The sequence below is a fragment of the Uloborus diversus genome, chromosome 4 (assembly GCF_026930045.1).
Source record: "Uloborus diversus isolate 005 chromosome 4, Udiv.v.3.1, whole genome shotgun sequence".
Lineage (NCBI taxonomy): Eukaryota > Metazoa > Arthropoda > Arachnida > Araneae > Uloboridae > Uloborus > Uloborus diversus.
The window spans coordinates 82,588,913-82,609,372 of record NC_072734.1 but is presented as its reverse complement, the minus strand read 5'-3'; the positions used below and the strand labels follow the sequence as shown (position 1 = coordinate 82,609,372).

At 34.2% G+C, this 20,460-nt stretch overlaps 1 protein-coding gene across 4 annotated transcripts in view; it reads right to left on the bottom strand.

The window, feature by feature from the left end:
- LOC129220134 (protein MTO1 homolog, mitochondrial-like) overlaps positions 1-20,460 on the bottom strand; it is a 114,300-nt gene that overhangs the window by 39,768 nt on the left and 54,072 nt on the right. For 3 of the 4 annotated variants that reach the window (XM_054854481.1, XM_054854480.1, XM_054854483.1), the window contains 2 exons: positions 19,098-19,274; positions 937-1,049 (listed from right to left, as the gene is read on the bottom strand). In XM_054854481.1, the coding sequence (XP_054710456.1) occupies positions 937-1,049; positions 19,098-19,274 (290 nt within the window). The remainder of the gene's footprint in view (positions 1-936; positions 1,050-19,097; positions 19,275-20,460) is intronic. The other variant, XM_054854482.1, reaches the window with a different exon arrangement.

The window sequence follows — 20,460 nt, the reverse complement described above, 5'->3', positions numbered from 1 at the left end:
GTCCATCTTTTATGAATATTCAATAGCATTTTTAATGAATACTATTTATGATCCTGATAAGTTTTCATATAAAGTTTCTTTTAACTGAGAAATCCGACATCAAGGCTCTAGCGGTCCAAATTAGCCAGGATAATTGAGGTTCTACTGTATTACTAAGTCAGACAATAGAGTTTCTCATAATCATTTTAAAAAATTTGTAATTTAAAAAAATTTTTAGCTGCTATTCAAAAAAAAACTTTTAATCCAAAATGATTGTTCTTGAAGAAATCATCTTTGGTATGGTTGATGGGAGGACGATAAAAAATTCTATATGTGTGAAAGAAAGAATTACTTTTGTAAGTATTTAATATGATTTAAAAATTAAACAATTAGTTTAAAGTTTTTATTTGTTAAAGGAATTATAATATATATATATATGTGTGTGTGTGTGTGTGTGTCAGGGGCGGCAAATAGGAGGGGCGAGAGGGGGCGGTCGCACCCCCAAATTTTTCGAGCTGAATGATAAAAAATAGGTAAATTCAACTTTTGTAAATCGCAAACCAATGTCCATTTTTAAAAATCTCTCTAGTTTTCAGAAATAGTTAATGACATTTCCAGGCACGAGCAAGTGTTTTCAGTTATTTCTAAGATGTCTTTTTAGGGTGTTTTATATAAAATGAATTAAAATTTTGTCATAAATTTTAATTCATTTTTTAATAAGTTATCATTTTTTAAACACTAATTTTGTTTAATATTAGACCCCTTTTATGACCACCTAATGTTAACCAGTATGTGTTTTGTACCATACTGAAGAAACTCATATTTAAGAAACTCGACCCCCCAAAAGAAGTGCTGAAATGTTGCCCCTGATGTGTGTGTGTGTGTGTGTGTGATAACAAGAATAATACAATGTAACACAACATTTTAAAATCAAAAAAGTTAAATAGCAGTACTAACTTTGATCCAAACTTTTTCATTCATGAAAGAAAATGGTGCTGGTGGATTGTCAGCAAACATAGATTGAACTTCTGAAAGGTTAACGGAGCATGATTTTATTCTAGGAGGTGTTCCTGTAAATAGTTGTCAAATGCTTAAAACTTCTTGATTTCTATTCAAAGATTTTTCATTTCTGAATTTTAATTCAGATTTCAAACAACACAAAAAGATTTCAGGCAACTTTTGATTTACTACCAGCTGGGAAATCTCCAACTGAAATAACAGCAAAGTTTAACAGCACGAGCACATATCTCTCAGAATAGAATCATCATATTTCAACTTGTCTAAAAAGTTGGGCAAAAATAAGCCCCCCCCCCCAAAAAAAAAAAGAAAGAAAGAAAGAAAGAAAAGAAAAAAAAAGTATAGGTAACATTATATTTCACACAAAGAGTAATAAGAATGTAAAAAAATTAATATGGTAAGTTCCAAATGTAACAGAGGGAACATCAGACACAGATTTTGCTTTAAAAAAATCATAAATCTTTCTTAGACAAAAATATGCAGACAGTTCTTGCCTTTTTAAGAACAATGCTTGATAAACTGACCTAAAATTGAAATTCCATTCTCATTTAACCTCTGTAATTAAATTAAATGGGTTTGTAACAGAGAGGACAGAAAATGTCAATACAATTTGACAAACACTATAATGTATGTAAAAATCTGTGAATTGGAGCTTTTTAAAAAAACTTTGTATTTTTTTTCCAAATCAAAACATTCTAGGTAATAATGTCATTCATAGAAATGTTTAAATCGAAACCTCATTTTATATAAAATGTAACAAATCATGAGATATAACAGAGGAGAACAGCTTACGAAATTGTAATGCATTACAACAAAATATCAAACTCAAAAATGACTTTTGTTGTTTAACCCATTTGGGATGAATGATGCACGTTTGCGTAAGCGGTGGCTGCTCGTCCCATCCGAATCACGCTTATTTACGTCCCAGCGTATGCTACTCAAAACTCCGAGCGACGCTAGTGTGCGGTTCGATTTCAGAACAAAATGTTTACTATCAGATGGCGTTACTTATCCATGTTCCGCCCAGATGATTGGTCTAGAACATTAGTATTTCTCTCTCTGGCATCAGAATGGGGTCCGTCAAGTGTCTGTGATTTATTGTACTTCTGAAAAAAAATGTAAACATGTGCTAGCAAATGAAAAGAGAAACACATACTCATTTTGAAATGGATGTTTCTAGTTTTGATTCCATTTATAATGGGATTTCATGAGAGATATTCTAGAAAGGGGTTTTACTTTTAGATTCATTTGTGTAGCCATGGTGAACACGTCATCTTTAGGAGGAGGAAATATCTAAATTTATGACTGATCCATCTATGAAGCTTTCGGACGACATTGAAACAACTATAAATTATTTTTATTTTAGTTCTTCATTCAGTAGATACTTTCTAAAATTATACGCTGAAAAAGAAGGCAAAGAATTCAGACGGAGACGTGTCGTTTGCTTGAAGCAGAATAAAAGACTTAACACTACCTATGAGTGTAAAATGCGCAATGTGCAATGCTCAGTGCTTTCAAATTTTTCATGCGGCTTTGAAACATGAATTGTTACAATATTCTTCAAGTATTTCACAAAAATTAAGCGCAAATATTTTTCCTGTTTTGTGCAAAATATATTGTCTAATTTTAATAATCTTAGTTACAGTAAAAAACAATATATTTTGTATTTTTTTATTGTTCATTAAATTTTTTTATTATGATTGAAATTATGACATACGTATTTTATCATATATTAAAAAATGGTTTCGTTTCTACGTGAAGTGTACATTTTATTCATTGTTATGTAATGTGCGCTTTCCGAAACTGCGAATTAGGCTTAGCGGGAGAAATTGCCCCGGGCTGTACGCACAGTTCGCGTGTAACAGCTGCCGTCCTGAGGGAGCGTTGGCTTCGGCGGGCTGCCGTCCTGAACGGGTTAATGATGGAGTAGATAATAGGATTGTTATGATATATGACATCTGAACACATGCTGCATCATTATTAGGGGTGTCCACCAGTGGTGGGGGGGAGGGGGAGGAATTGGTACGTGTTGTATACTGTACCACTGAAACCTTGAGGGGAGATATTTTTAGAGTTTTTGTTCTCATTTCGAGGGAAGGGTGCGTTGTAGCATTTGATGGCATCCACAATGGGGGGGGGGGGTCGCAAGAAATTTTTGGCGAAGCTCATGTTCAATTTTGACATGTTTATAAATTGAGTTTTACAAACAAATTGAGTTTTTCTTCACGATAGATCAAAATTCCAATGACCGAAAAATATTAGCAAGACCAGAAAATTCTAGAAAAAAGACGTGTTAAATTTATTCAAAGCTGCCTTACAAATCAAAAGCAGTTAATTTTTGAATTCTTTCTACAGTTGGATTACATAAAAAGCAACAGGGACTTAAAAACTAAGAAGTGCAGTTATTTAAAAACTAATTGACAATTTTTTTTTTAACTACCGTTGATTTCAAGCTTCAAATTGAAGAGAAATTTAAGGAAATATTAATTGTGATTAATACAGTAATCTATGCGTGCGTAAGAGGATTCAAACATCATGTACTTGCATAGTAAAATACCAAAGCTCATTATTGTAAAGTGATGAGATTAGTTTCCAAAAATGTTTCATAAAAATACATAATTAAGAATTTAAGTTCAGAAGGAGCAAAATTTAAGGTTTTTGTAATCAGATTGAGGCAGACAGGCCCGCTCACATGAACTCTAAGTGGCATCAAAATCTTGATGGTGAAAAGGGGATGATAAGCTGTTAGAACGAGAATATCAGTTTTTCTGTCCAAATCCCCAGGAGGAAAATAGATTCATTTGTTCCACCGTACTAGTGATTATCTGAACTTTAAGGAAAGATACCCATAAAGTAGAGAAGAAAAACTTTAAAGCCACTTATTTACAGAATAAAAAGCAAGGAGCTTGTAAGGAGATAGTAGTAAAATTTTAGAAATTTAAAGGTTCTTATTTTCTTTTCTTAAAAAGCAGGAGTTTGTAAGGAGCAGACAAACCCTAATGTGATCAAGCAGTGAGCAAACTGGTTTCAAAAAGATGCTTCAACCTATTTATGCATTCCCAGAATCCCTTATGAACAAGTCTAACGTCAAGCTGTAAAAGAGAGGACATTCCAGCTGTGTCCCCTCTGTTACACATCCATGTTCCCTCTGTTATGGCTATATTTCTTCTAATTAGTAACAACTTTTCAAAATTATAGCAAAACATGATTAAACTATTAAATTTTACTGTGTGTACCTATTTTTAAGTTTGAAACTCGGGAGGATTTTTAATTAAAAAAATAAAAATATTCCATGAATGAAGAAAATCACTGCACATGTATACTCAGACACAATGAACCTTCATGTATAAAATAAAACTGTATGAAAAATCACTATATTTCAACAGTTATTGCTATTTTAAAAAGCAACATTTTAAATGTGAAAATCAAAATCAGAAATGCCTTTCAGGGGCGAGCTCCACATCGCCGTAAAACAGAAACGTAAGGCAGAAACGTAAAATGGCTCATTTTCGGTTTCTGTTCAATTTCAGGAGAGCGTTGACTCCACTTGAGCAGAATATTTTATACCCAAAAGAACAGTGCCATCTGGACAGAAAAATCTTCACAATCTCATTGGGTCTTTGATATTTAGCCAACTCCCCCATAATACAAAGTATTAGGTGATTCATTATTACTTGGGCATGGATTTAACTCATAAACTATAAAAAACAACATGAAGTGGGAATGGTCACTTGGCGAGATTTGAAATAAATACCGGAGCTCTCATCATTGATTAATTTAATGGAGTTATTTTAGGTCATGGTGAAACTTTCAATGAAAGCCAATGGCCTATTTTATTTACTTTCCGGTTTTTTTTACTTAATTTTAACGGATTTTTCGTGTAAGCTTACCAAAAATTGACAATAACTTTCCCATTCAGTAACTAACATGAAATTTGGCTTAGTATGTAATAAAACACTGTATTGTGTATTGTTTAGGTGAAAAAAAATCATAAAAAAATTGCGATAATTGCTAAAATTTCATTCAGGTAACTGCTGAAATTTATTTCTGTTATTGGGCTCCTGTAGTAGTCTAAGTGGGGACAGTACAATACGCCTACGGTCTCAGTGCTTGTGCAAATTTCCAGAGGCATAGCTAGACCCAACTTTCGGGGGGAGGGTTACTTCTTTTATATATACACACACACACACATATATATATATATATATATATATATATATATATATATATATATATATATATATATAATATATATATATATATATATATATATATATATATATATATATATATATATATATATATATATATATATATATATATAATATATATATATATATATATATATATATATATATATATATATATATATATGAAGGGGCGGACTGGTTGACTTTGGCCCAGTCAGAAAAGAATATTTTGGCCCACCTCTGTAATTTAAAAAAGTTAAATTAAACAGTGCCGGATCTCAATTCTTCCGAATCGAGCAAAGACATTAAACTACCCTTAGTTCATATTTTCCTTTAAGTTTCTAAATCAAGTTTTAAAGCTCTAAAAAAAGAAACTTGTGAAATGTAAAAAAAAGCTACGACTGACACATTGTTTATGTGTCCTGAAAGAAGGATACTAATGGTTATAAGCAGCGGTTGGCAGTAGCGCTCTACAAGTAGCGACGCTACTGTAGTAGCTACATTTTTTAGTAGTTTGTAGTGTAGTGCACAACTTTTGAAAAAAAGTAGAGTAGCAAGTAGTTCAATACAAAAAAAATGTAGTTTGTAGCGATTTCGAAAAACTACTTTTAAATAAAGTTTCAAAAAAAAAAAAAGAAACGAGGTTTCAAATAATTCTGACTGGTGGAAGTCTTTAGTGAGTAAAAGTTACACCAATCAGATTCCCATAAGACTTTGAAAAATGTGAGCTGACCTCAGGCATATGATACCGTATGTTCTTTGTTTGACGCCATTAATTTGTTTAGCATCGAGGTGTTCAAATTTTCCCATTATTCGCCTTGAATAGAGCATGCATAGAAAGAAAAGAATAAGCGATAATTGCCAATTTAGTGCAACGTTTGTGCTTTCTAGCAGCAGAAAATGTCCCGTGGATGAACATTTTAAAATGTTTTAGGCCTTGACCGGTTAACATTAAATATTAGTCTTATAGAAATTCATGATAACGGAATTTTTTCCGTTTCATGCAAACTTTGCCCGTTCAGCAAAAAGCTTTGATATCAATGTCATTATCTTCTTACGTGAGGGATGCGTTCCTCGCACAGGTGAGAAAGCTGTGTTATTGAATAAAAATACTGTTAGAATGCACATAATCAATGAGAGAGAATGACGTAAAATGAAACAGTACGGTACGTATAGTATGTAGCAATAAAAAAATGCAGCACAACCACAACAATAGTACTGTACAATAGATGCAGTAATTATATTCGATGCATTTTTAGTTGTTCAAGCATTTCAAAAATCTTTAAATTTCTTTAGTTGTCAGAAATTTCCTATTCTTCATTTCATTTTCAAACTTTAGCTAAACAGCCCACTTACGTGAAATTATGTTTCATCAACGTCATATTTTGAATGAAAAATATACGGAGTGGTGATTTATACGTCAACAAAATGATGTTTCCAACTAGTACGGTATGAGAACTTTCGCTTTCAGTGATGCTAAAGAAAAAATTCATTCACGGCACCAAAAAAAATGTACCCAATTAAAAAAGGCAATACTTAAGCCTATTGATTCAGTTCCGAAAATTTTCACTTGCGGGTGAGGATTTCGCGCTAGCTCCAAAATTTGTTCTTCGAGAAGAACTCGCTATACAGCCGTTTTGCGTTTTTCGAATTTGTTGCTGTGCGAATCCACGGCAGTTTAAAATTACACATAGAAGTACAGTAAACATTCTTAGTCCTTTTTCATATTTCGGATATTTATTAATTTTTTTTAATACTAGGACCGTTTGGGATATTTTTTCTATTTCTTATTTTTTTTCTTTTTTACTGATTGAGTTTTGACATGTTAACATAACAAAAGTCAATTATTAAATATTGTAAGTTTTTCAGGTTATTCGGTAAAATTGAATAACGTTTTTATTCATTTTATCAGTGGCGTAAGAAAGGAGATGGTGTCCATGTCCAGACCCGTAACTTGAAGCTGAAAATCAATTACTTAGCTTCTACAAAATATAAGTTCCTATAAAATCAACTCCTATAATGAAAATTAAAATGTTTCTTTTTTGTTTAAAATATGTTTTCTTCTCTGCAATCAATTTTATGTATATGTATACCAATGTAAAATTTAAATCAAATTACACCTGCATCTATTTACATTTTCAAGTAGTTGAGTTGTACTTCTTGAATTAAAAATTCACTGTCAGGAAAGAATTAAAAATTTGAAGGTTGAATTCTTTCACATTTTAAATCCAACGCTTTTCATTAATTTATTTTTTAAAAAGTAGCAAAGTAGCGACTACTTTTCAAAAGTAGTTTGTAGTTGCTACATTTTGAAAAAAGTAGTTTTGAAAGGTTATCTACATTTATAATAAAGTAGTTGTAGTTCACTACAAAAAAAATGTAGTTTTTCTAACCACTGGTTATAAGTCTGAAAAGGCACATCTTTAGGTTTCTATACTGACAACACAGGAAAAACAAGAGGAAAGGTTGAAATCAGGTAAATCCCCCGGAATATTTTTGAAAATGGTTGATCTATATAGGCCTAAGAAGAAAAGAATCGCGAGAAAGGATTCTGTAGTTTTCTTCCAAGCGATATTTTCAAAGTTATGTCAAAAACCGCAATTTACAATTTTCGGTAACGTTACAGGAGACTTAAAGGAAAGGAAGGAGTTCTTCGGAAAAAAAAATTAAATTTTTTTTTTTTAAATTTAAAGTCTATTTTAGTCTATCTGTGTTTACAATAGAATGTCGGGGGCTCTTCCCAGAAATTCTCCGAAATGGAAAAGTTTTAGAAAAGCAATTTTAGGCTACCCTTGATAAAATTAAAGAACAGGAAAGCTTCGGGAGCTCTCTACAAAAACATTTCAACTTCGAACGATTAAAAAACGCAAAACTATCTTTGGTCATGTTTGAAAGAGTAGGAGGCTCAGTTAGTGGCGTAGCTAAGGAAGTGCAGAGGGGCGGTCCGCCCTGGGCGGCACTTTTTGGGGGGGCGGCAATTTCACACTTTTGATGCGAAAAAATTTAACGCGTTTTTCCAATAAGGAAATCATGCTTTTGATCTATAACTGGAGGCAAAAAAAAAAAAAAAGTCTTCGAATTATAAGGTTTTGGGACGACTAGTGATAATTAAATTACTCTAATACAAAACATGTGTTTTTATTATGGACATCTCAGCACTATTGTTTGTTTTTTTCTTTTTCTTGGTCTGAAGCTCCAGACTGAGGGAGGTGGTAGTCTAAAGTCAAGGGACGATGTTTTTTCCTTTTTTACTGTTAAGGTTCACTATTGCAAAAGAAACAATACATTTCATAACATTTCGTTATATGATGAAATTACCACTTGATTTTAAGAAAGTTCCTTGGAAAACACTTTGATTAAGAATTTTAAAAAAAAATCACTTTTTTTCTAGAGAAAAGTGACAACAAGAGTAAAAAGAGAGAGGTCTCAACTGGTGGGCAATTTCTTGCTCATTTTCAAGATAGTATTATCTATTTTAACAATTGCTTTGATTGGTCATTGATTACAAAATTTCCACTAAGACAGAATGAATTTTATGCTCATTTTATAAAAACACTTATTCACAACTTGAATAATAATTGCTCATGTTTCTGTCTTTTATCAGCAAAATCCTTTAAACAAATGAGTTAAATGAGTTTCAATGAGAAACTCATTTTATCATTCATTTTAAAGAAAGGTCTTTTAATCAGTAAAATTTTCTCTAGGCAAAGCCTTTCACATTTACATCAAAAGTAATGATTTTTGATGCACTACGTTTTCTTTTCATGACCCACAGTGTGTTGAGTCGAATGTAAAGGGTCTCTTTATCTTATTGTCCTCTATCAGTGAAAAATAAAATAATCCAAATTTGGTAATATAGCAGTACCGGATCTAGGGAAGGGGGAGGGGGGTGAGTCGTGCTCGTACCCTGGTTAGGAACTTCTGAGTTCTTCAATATTAAGTGATTCGCTCAATCACGAATCCAAAAGGAAGTTATAACTCCTTCTGAGAAACCAAATTGACCCTGAATTAGAGTTTCTAAAACTTTAAATTAGGAAACTTTCCCCGACCTTTAAGCTCCTTCCTACTGTCATAAAGCTTAAAATGTGTTTTCAGGACTTTAATTTTGAAAAATTTACAGAAGAGAGCCAGTTACCATAGCTTTCTCCCTTAACTTGGCCAAACATAGCCTAAAACAATGTTTTGGAGGACTCCATTTTCTATCCTTCCCCTTTCTCACTGTCTAACGTTGCCAAAGAAACCTTTAAAATGTGTTTTAACGCCAGCGAGTTTTGACCCACTGAAAACAGCTTAAAATTGCGTTCTTAAACATTCCAAAAATGTCACATTTTTTCGGGAAGAGCAACCAACACCCAAAAGTGTAGTTTCGAGGCCTTGTGTCTCGAAACATTTCCGAAGGATAACGCCCACATCACCCCATCCCTTCCCGTCCCGTCTCATCTTTTAGCCTAGTATTGAGTTTTTAAAACTTAAATAAAAACAAATTCCTGAGGGCGGTCAAGCTCTGACGCTTCCTGCAATGTGATTAACTATAGTCTAATATGTTTATTTAGGACATCAACTTCGAACTTCAAAATCCCCATCTCATCCAATGTCTCCAAAAACAGCGTAAAGTAGTTGAAAGTTGCATTTCAGAAGAATTCTAAGGTTAGGAAGAGACCCCAAACATGCACGAAATCATCTAACCTCATCACACAGTTGGCCCCAAATTTTGTTTTTAGAAATTTCTGTGGGAAGACCACAAACCTTTTTTTTTTCGGTGATGAAGAGTTTAAAATGAGCAAGTTTTGAAAAAAGATTTTGGGTGAAACCCCCCCCCCCCCTTCGAACTCTCTCTCACAACTTTGTTCGCCAAACAACGGCTAAAATCGCGTTTTGGGACGTCATTTTCAAAAAATTTCAAGGGGAGACGGGAAAACCATTTTTTTTTTTGGAAACATTTTCAAACTGATGCCGTCAAAGTTAGCCTACAATTGCGTTTTTGAGACTTCGGCATCGGAAAATTCCAGAGAGCTTCCGAACGTTCCCTATTCTTTTTAACGCCATCAAAGATAGACTAGAATTGATTTCAAGTTTGAAAATATTTCAGGAGGAAAACCCAGGCTTTGTTGGAGTTAGGGGAGACCCTTACACCATACAGTTCGTATTTTTCAGTTTAGTTGAAAAGCCTTCCGTACAGCACCCCCAAACCTTCCCCAGTATCTTCACGTATCCAAAAATAGCCTGAAATTGCTTGTTTAACATTTTAATTTTGAAAAATTTGCTTGAGTAGTCCCGACCCCCTAATGTCCCCCAAAAAAAAACATAAAACTTATTTTAATTTTGAAAAAAAAAAAACTAGAAGAAGCTCCAAGCTTTTTTTCTATAAGCGTCTCTCAAAATTGCTTAAAATTCCAAATTTTGACTTAAGTTTTGGAATGTTTCGGTGGGGATCTGAATTCCTTTTTTTTTTCTTTTCTCCTGCAAGAAAAATCCGAAAGCAAAAAGATAAGAAAATTCTTCTTTATTAAAATCTTATTAAAATATTTCTGGCTCTTTAATGTATTAACTATTTCCCATCAAAAGGGCGGCAAATTGAGGAACCACCCCAGGCGGCAGGAAGTGTAACTACGCCACTGGGCTCAGTGATCTCATTTGGAAGCATTTAAAAACTGAAGTATACTCTACCCAATCTTAAATTGCATTTAGTTACTATAGGGAATCTGACGACTCGTAGAAGTTTTGAAAATATAATCTTATAAAATGTTCGGAAACATTAAAAGGAAAGGGGTAAGGTTTCCCCAAGATTTTTCAGAGGGCACCGTGCCCTTTCGCTTCTAAGCTAGTCTTTGCCCCTTAACTTAATCAACCCTCTTCGCCTTTGAAAAGTTTAAACAAAACTTCATAAAAGCGAAATTTTTTTTCAAAGGTAAAGATTCACACAAGATTGTCTTGAAACGTGACTCCCTTGTTTCAATCACTTATCCACAAGAATCTGATTAGAATATATCTGAATGTTTTTTGCATTTCTTTTAAAACTAAACATCAAAAAGTTTTTTAATGTTTTAAAAATATTTACTCTCGAAAGCACTTCAGCATTGTATATACCTAATGTACCAAAAAGTAAAAGAAGCACATTTTTTAGAACTTCTCTTAAAAAGTACCCTTTTATCTGAAAGCGCACTGCTCCTTTTTTGGTCTGGGGGAAACACTAGTTCCCTCTGGGTACATTTTTCTGAAACGGAAATCAATTTAAGGTATAGTGCAGAGCAGATAAAAGGGTTACGGAGCTATCCCACGGAAATTTCTATTAGTGAAATTTTAAGCTATCTTTAGTGACTTTAAGGGAATGGCGAAGGTTCGAAGAGTTTGTCTGGCAGTTTTTCGATATTTAAATCTGAAAAACACAATTGAGGGTCTTGATCCAAGAACCAAGTAAGTCCAGACTCACTCATTTTTGGTAAGATCAACAAATACATCAGTGTCCGATACAAAAGCTAATATCTTTCCCCCGTTATTTACAACAAAGCAGAGGTCTGATCTTACATTTGTGTTTCGTTGTTGCACCAGTCGGAACACAGGGGTGACACATCGGAACACAGGCTGCGCCATTGAAGTTTTTAGGGGGGTGTTTTTAAGAGGCAGTTTTCTCATTTTAGGGGGGCAGTGGCGTAGCTGGTGTGGGCAGAGGTGAGCACGGGTGGTACTTTTTTCAGGATGGCAATTTCACACTTTTGATGTGAAATAAATCAATGCATTTCCCACTAGGGAAATTGCATTGTTAATCCCTCAATAAATGTCACCAGTTTTAGGTCTTCAGTCTCAAAATATTTCCAAGGGATAACGCCCACCCCATCCCTTCACATCTCGTTTTTTAGCTTAATACTGAGTTTTTAAAACTTCAATACCAACAAATTCCTGAGGGCAGTCAAGCCCTGACCCTTCCCGTAACTTGATTAAAGATAGTATGTTCTAAAATGGGGGGGGGGAGATTTAGGACATCAACTTCGAACTTCAAAGTCCCCATCTAATTCAGAGTCTCCCAAAATGCCTTCAGGTTGGGTTTTTGAAACTTTATTTTCCGAAAAATTCTAAGGAAGAGACTCTAAATGTCCACGAAATCACCTAAAGTTATCACAGTTGGCTCCAAATTTTGTTTTTAGAAATTTCTGAGGGAAGCTCGCAAAGCCTTTTTTTCTCAGTAATGAAGAAGCTCAATAATAATTTTAAGCTCAATAATGAGCTTAAAATGAGCAACAGTATCGAAGAAGATATCAGGTGGGAAAACTTTCCCTGAACTCTCCTTCTCTCTCCTAACGTTGTCTGTCAAACGACGGATCAAGTCACGTTTTTAGGACGTCATTTTCAAAGAGTTTCTAAGGGAGACGGGGGAGCCCCCAACTTCTTCCCAACATTTGATAGACTTCCCAACATATTTGGAAAAATTTTCGCCACCCGTTTACGCTACCAATGATAGCCTACAACAACGTTTTTGAAACTTCGGCATCGAAAAATTTCCAGAGAGCTCCGGAACGTTCCCTATTATCTTTAACGTCATCAAAGATACCCTAGAATTGATTTCAAGTTGGAAAATATTTCGGGAGGAAAATCTAGTATTTGTTGTAGTTAGGGTTCCTTTACACCACTAAATACAAACTATATATACATGTTTTTAAGTTCAATTGAAAAAATTTCCGGACAGCTCCCCTGAACCTTCCCCGAACTCTCTTCACGTATCCAAAAGATAGCCTAAAATTACTTTTTTAACACTTCAACTTCGGAAAATTTCCTTGAGAAGTCCCGACCCCCTGACATCACCAAAGGAAGCATAAAACTGCTTTTAATTTTGAAAAAGAAAAAACATCTGGAGGGATGCTCTAAGCCTCTTTTCCATTAGTGTTACTAAAAAATCCCTAAAAATCTGACTTTTGACTTAATTATTGGAATTTTTCGGTGGGGCTTGTTATTCCTTTTTTTTTCTTCTGCAAGAAAAATAAGACGAAAAAAAAGTTTATTTTCCTCTTAATTAACATCTTGTTATTTCTTTAAATACTTGAATTCACTAGCTACTTCCCATCAGAAGGGCGGCACATTGGGGAACCACCCTGGGCGGCAGAAAGTGTAGCTACGCCACTGGGGGAAGGGTCCTGCTTTTTAGGAGGGGGGCTTTGCGATATTTAGATGGCGCGCTTGCTCTTAGGAAGGCACTCCTGCAGAAAATCTATATTCTCTTCTCGAAAAAATAATTAAAAAGAAAAAAAAAAGAAAGAAAAAGTTTGGACAATACTGGTTTTTGCATTAAAGTCCTCAATTGTAGACTTAAGACTATCGTTAGTGACTTTAGGACTACAAAGGGACCTCATACCTGAAATACCTTAGGGACTCCGTTAAGTCTAAAGCTGGCCCTAGTTACAACTAATGTTACTCAAAAAAAAAAAAAACCTTTTCCGTTCCCCTCCTTTCCTGGAACTCAGTCCTAAATCCATCTATGTTCAGGAGCTCTCCTTTCTAAGTCGAAATTTGGTCCTGTTTCATATTATGTTTATCGTAGTCCAGACTTGCTTTCCCGTATGTGATTCTGAGATGCAAAATCTTGCATAGCGATAAATTACTATTGATCAATGCCAAATATCTTGCCAACTGACAGCATTTAATTGAATCTGTCATAACCAGTGAATACCAGGCGTGTGCACAGAAATTTTGGGGCCCGTCACAAATGACTTTTACTGGCCTCCCTCCATCTTGTTTACCCCTACATATATTTCACTCCTCATTTAAAAATCTCGGGCCCCTTCAGGCTTGAAACCGGGCCAACAGGTGATCTCCTCCCTTGCGCATGCCAATGCTAATGTATTAACACCCACAAAGCATGGCCATGGCCCACTCATTTATAGCATGGCCGGGGCCACTTTGCCTAATGGTGCAAGTCTTTTTAATTTTTGTTAATAGATATAGATATTTTGTTTATAGATATTTTGTTAATAGACAGACAAATATAAGTTTTTACCGCTCTTTTTTCGTCCCGGGCCCTTTTTCAGGTCGCGTCGGGTCCCAATTTCTCTGGCCTTCTCCCATTTCTTCAATGTGGGAGCCATGGCCCCCAGAAGTAAAAACTAGAGAAAAAGTTGCTGAGAGAGGAAAGTATTTACACGTGTGGACTTCGGCTATTTGCTTTGGTCCCTGCTATGAGGGGGAGGGGGAACCTGTTTCCAAGCGCTTTTTTTACATAGAGTAAACAAATTACGTGTTTTTTTTTTCTTGACACTTTAAAAAAATTATGTGTGAATATATTAAGTTCAATAAAAAAAAATTGCTTGAAGTGCCCACTCGGCGGTTGGCCCAGTCGGGGATCCCCGACTAGCCGACCTGGCCAGTCTGCCCCTGTATATATGTATATATGTGTGTGTGTGTAAACTTTTTTTAGTATTAAAAAAAAATAAGAGGGAGGTGAATCTTATATACTTTGGAATGGGGTGCCCCAAGTCCGATACTTGTGTCAAACAAAACAAAAGCAAAGAAATTTTTTTATATTTTTTTAATGTTATGGTAAATTTAATTTTTTTTTCTTTTCCCTCCATTTAATTTAAAGTGAAATTTTCTAGCAACAGGGTCTTGTCAAAACCAGTCAATCCAAATCATGGAGAAATCAAATATCTGATGAGCGTGTTCCGTTCATTTCACTGTGACTGCTTAATTTAGAGGTTAACATACATCTACAAAAGCTAGCATCCCTGAAAGCTAATAGATACTTCCATTTCTGCCTGTAAACTGAATGTTCGACTTTCAATCTCATCGGTGGTCAGACTATAAAGACTATTTTTACTAACTTGGTTTGCACTAAAAGTATGAAACAAAATGAAAAAAGACTTCTTGAATTATAACCCGCAAAAAATGAAATTGCTTTTAATATCGTTATTTTTATATGTTGCTTTTTATGTATTTACATTTGTGCTAATTCTGAAGCAGTTAATAAAATTTGAATTAAAAAAAATAGAGAAGAAATATAGAAGGTAGAAAGTTATTCGCTCAAAGCTGCATACCATCTGTTCTCCTTTCAAGTTTTTATTTTTAATTTTATTAGCTGCTTTAGAATTTATATAAATATCTATTTGAGAGAGCAACAGCAATTTTCAAGTGTTTTAAATAGAAGGCTTTTTTATTTTCTACTTTTAATGCGAATCAAGCTAACAGAAATAATCTAGATTCATTTCGTTTTAAACATTTTATACATGTAATGCTATGCAGTTTTTCTTTTGAATTAAAATAAAATTACCTTTAGAAGGGTCCGATGGGACTAATGCTGCTTTGCAGCCGTACTTCATTTTCTTTAGACGACGTTAACTTTCTCTTTTTAGAGCAATCCTTTTCGTCATTTTCATTTTTTTTCTTTGGGTTTAAAAACTCTTGTTATCGGTTTTGCTCGCTTCATTATGCAGCAACTTTCACTTAGAATGTACTATTCTAAACAGACTGTACGTTTCCAAAAGAATATGCAGTTAATACTGGCTGAAAAATCAATGTGATTGCAATGGATACTCTGGTTAGCAAAGGTTGTTTTGACTATGACCTATGACACACACGAGACCAGACCAACAAAAACCTCTATCGTCTCGAATTCCAGTTATGCTATCATTTTCGGATTCGAAGCCCAGTGATCTTTAAAGCAGCAAACAAAAACATTTTCTTCAACTCAGAAGCAGAGGAATTGTCTTCAAGAGCTGAGGAGGCAGTGAGAAAAAGGGAGAAATGCGTTCCACGAATAGGCTTTCTAGGAAGATTAACAAAAAAAAGGACACTCGTTTTGCGCACTTTCTTGGAAGAAGAGTAAAGGGGTGAAATTCAGAGGTTTGACATGTAGATGAACTTTTCAAGTTCATGGTTAAACGTCATTCAAGTTAAAAGCCATTTCGCTCTGTTATCTGGATTAGTACTGTTCTTTGGTTGCTCTCTTTCTTAAAATTGTGATTCCTTAGAAAAACGAAATGATAGGAGTGAAAAGAAAGTATAAGATTTTTTCAAGTGATGAAAAAAGGAAAATCGTAGAATATTGGCCAAGTTAGATTTGCAGCAATTGCTAACCTCAAGAGGATAAATAATGAATCAAAAAAAAAAAAATCAGGGACCAAAAACCAATAAAAGACTTTTTATTGAAAAAGATATACTTAAAATTTCTTTTACTGTCAAAATGATTGCTTAAACTCACAATAAAGCACTTAATAATGTAATAAAGGAATAAATTCCTAACAAAACTAATACAGAGGACTTTTAATCAAGAGCCCATATTGTCTTTAGTATCGATTTCAAATTTTCACCATCAGATTCCAAATTTCTTAAAGCCCCCGTATTTCCAAACCTACTTAGCTCGATTTTTTTTTTCTTTCCTGTGAAATTCGAAATATACAGATTCGACTGCATGCAGTATTCCCACTGCACCCCTCATAAAATTAAACAAATTTAACAATTTGCAGACTCTATGACAAAAAAAAACTACATATTCGTGGATATAACAAATCAATCTCATTTCTAAAGCAAAGTGTCAAATTTCACTCAATTATCAAAAAATTGTCGCAGCAGAGGGAGGCGTCTTTATACTTGAGGGTCACTCATGGAGCAGATTTTCAATGGTATTGGGGGGGGGGGGGCAAAGCGAATTTTTGACCTTTGTTACTCAGAAAAAGTCGTTTAAATTTTTTTTCTCTTCTTTTTTTTTTTTCTCTTCTCTTCTCTTTTTCTCTATTTTTTTTTTTGAGACAAATGTTTTTTTTGGGGGGGGGAGGGGGTTGTCCCCCAACCCCACCCCTTAGCTACGCCCCTGCAAATTTCAAACACCTCCCTTTTCACTTCATACGTAATAAAAAGCAGCTTTCAAACATAAAATGAACTCTATAGACTATTTTTGAAGATATGCATAAATATAAATGTTTATTAAAGTAATTTTCCTATAATATATTAGTTATGGTTCCAGAGATGGTTAGTAAGAGTTTAAGGAGAGGGGGTAGCCCCCCACCCCCTCCTTGTATGTTAAAATACTGTCTAACTTTGATAAAGCAAGTTGTTGTATGATAATATAATTTGCACATAGGTAAGAAAAACATTTAATACTTATCGCAAAAAAAAAAACAATATCCTTAGTGAAGAATTTATTTTCCTTCTTCAAAAAACAAAGAACCATAACTTTGATCACATAACTATGTTTCTGCTGACTGTGCGAACCAAATGTACAGGGTGCGGCAAAAAATAAAAAAAGGCAAGCAATTTTCCATTTAACTTTATTAAAAACTAGTGGTACCCGCACGGCTTTGACCACAGTTGAAATTTAATAGGTCATTGGGTTCGCCTGTATATTTACAAATAATGGATGACAAATTTCTCGCCAATTGGCTATGTTCATTCGCTTTTCCATTCCATGTCATGATAATTTCGTAATTTACTCGTCCATCTTATGATAATTTTGCTCTGGAAAATGTTCTGAAAATTGAAATAGAATAAGAATAATATCGAATTTTCGAAAAATCACTTTGAGGTGCACACCCCCATGCTACAAACTAACTTTGTGCCAAATTTCATCAAAATTGGCCGAACGGTCTAGGCACTATGCGCGTCACAGACATCCAGACAGAGAGACTTTCAGCTTTATTATTAGTAAAGATAAATAAGCTAACAAAACACAAAATATAATAATATGAAAAGACCTTTAGCAATGTATAAATTATTTGGTTTCAAACTGGTCGCCTTTTAAAGTAAAACAGAGGTGCAACTGATAGAAAATTTTCATTCAAGGGCCGCACAAGTCCTTTAATCAATCCTATTCCCTATAAAGCAATTGGTAAAGAGAGTCCAAACTTATGTGTAGTTTAAGGTAGACCTTTGACTCCAAAACAGGCCATACAGTGTAATAAATGTGATTGAGGTCTAGCAAGTAGAGTGTCCACTCTAAAGATGATATCATGTCAAAAACAATGCGCCTTGCAATACTCTTGTCTTTTTGGCTGTATAAACTGGTGTGGAGTCAAATTGAAATGTCCAGTCTACATTGGTGTGCTGAAGTGCTCTTAGGTCCACAGAAGTACAACAGCTTCTAAAATGTCCTTCTGGTACACTTTTTAATTCATTTTATATCCTTAATCCACAAAAAAAAAAAAAAAAAAAAAAAAAACAGATTTTTTTCGCTTTGGATTTTTATTTTCATGACCCTCTGCAAAGCTCAAGCCTGTCATTTTCAAGTCAAATACCGAAAAATAACAAAAACCATGCTCACATGCATCCATTGCTTCTCAAAACCAGGGGAGGGAGAGGATTACCCATTCTGATCATTATCTATTTGAAAGCACAACAAGATCATTTGCAAATGGCAATTTTATCAGGTTTTTTCTTCAAGTCTTTTTTTTTTTTGTAAAGAGTAAAACACATAAATCATCAGCATTATAAAAATTGTAAATAATTACATTTGACATAAAACAGTTAATTTTAATAATCTACACCCCTAGCACTAAAGAACAAGTTCCTTATAACACTAAAACATGTGGATATTTTCATTCCATACTTGTGCCTGGATATAATGAATTTATTCAATTGTATATCCCTCACAAATTTCAAAATCATTTTCTTATTTCATGCAACATTGCGCAAGTAAGATTCACACTAACAGATAGGGTCGGATTTAAGGGAGGGCAGGTGGGGCTACTGCCCCAGGGCCTCCACAATAAAATTTTTACAAAATATCATAATTTTCACGGGTCGAAAATATCGGATATATACATATATATCAAAATATTCGGATATATATCCAAGTATCGGATATTTTTGAAAATGTGGTGATCTTTTCGAACCTTGATTAGTGTCCTCCACTCCTTCGTTGCCCTGAGGCTGCCACACTTCCAAATCTAGCCCTGCTAACAGATGTCAATCTGAAACAGTAACAAAACTACATACCAGTTTTTAGTCTCCCTAATTTGAAGTTTTCCTTTTCGAGGGTAACAGCTAGGCCAATAGCTGGTGCATCGTCCATACGGCCAGCTGGATATGATTTCAAACCAATGTTGATTTTTCCCCTCAGGAAGGTACCAGTTGTAATTATTACAGTTTTACTATGTATAACATGTCCATCACCTACATCAAAAAATAAGATTTGGAGATTTTTAAAAAAACAGTAATGAATATTTAGCAGAACAAAACTTACAAAATAATTTTTAAAAAATTGAATTATTCTAGGCTACAAATGTGTACGGGCAGTTTAAATTTTCTTGGAATGTAAAGGCTGTAACTTAAACTGCGACTAAGCTGTGAGTTATATATTTATTCCATTTTAAAAACAACTACAGTCGGATCCCGCTACAACGCGATTCGACTTACGCGAAATGGCTACAACGCGAGTTTTTCTGAGTAATGATTTTTTTTTTTGTTGTTGACGCAAATTGCATGACTGCAGCGCGAAAATTTTTGGAAAAGAATCGCGGAGTGTTAATATGGGCTTCATTGACACTAAATATTGGTTTCGTAAATGGACTTTCATCCCTTTGGAATCACTGAAACAGGAAGTTCACTCACTGTACTAGTCTAAACATTGCTTTGCTTTCAATTATACAAATATCCACATAGTATTCTTCATTCAGTTTTTTTCACTCTACATATGAAAGTTTATAAAATTGAATGGCACTCAAACGTTTTCTCCCAACTAAAGTTTCCAAAGATGGGAAGAGAAAGAGAAAGTTTTAGACGATTAAAGAAAAGGTCAAAATTCAGGACATGCTTGAACACTTAAAAAGTGCGTCAAAAGTAGCGCGAAAATTAGGCATGAGTGAATCTTCAATTCGGATAATTAAAAATCAAGAAAAGGAAATCTGTAAAAGTTGTAAATTAAGTTTTAATACTGAAGGTCGCATAGTGTCGAAGCAAAATACTAACATCATGAAAATGGATGCATTGTGGATTAAAGGGGCTAGAAAGAGGGGTGTTCCGTTCTTTGTAAAAGATACTGCAATTTATAGGTAATAAATGGTTTGAACAATATGATGGGTGTTTACAAACGTCTGAAAAAATTAGGTATGCTTAAAAAAAATTACTAAACATACTTTGTTCCACAACACGAAATTCCGACTTACGCGAGGTGTCTTGGAACGCATCCCTCGCGTAAGTCGGGACTCGACTGTATTTTAATATATACTATTTTACTTACTAGAAAATCACTCGTCAAGGTGTGACGGGTGAAAATTGATCCTTTATTTGAGTAAAGCAACTGCCCGTTTGGGGATTTTTTTATCGTTGAAATTTCGGATCCCATAATTTTCAGGAATTC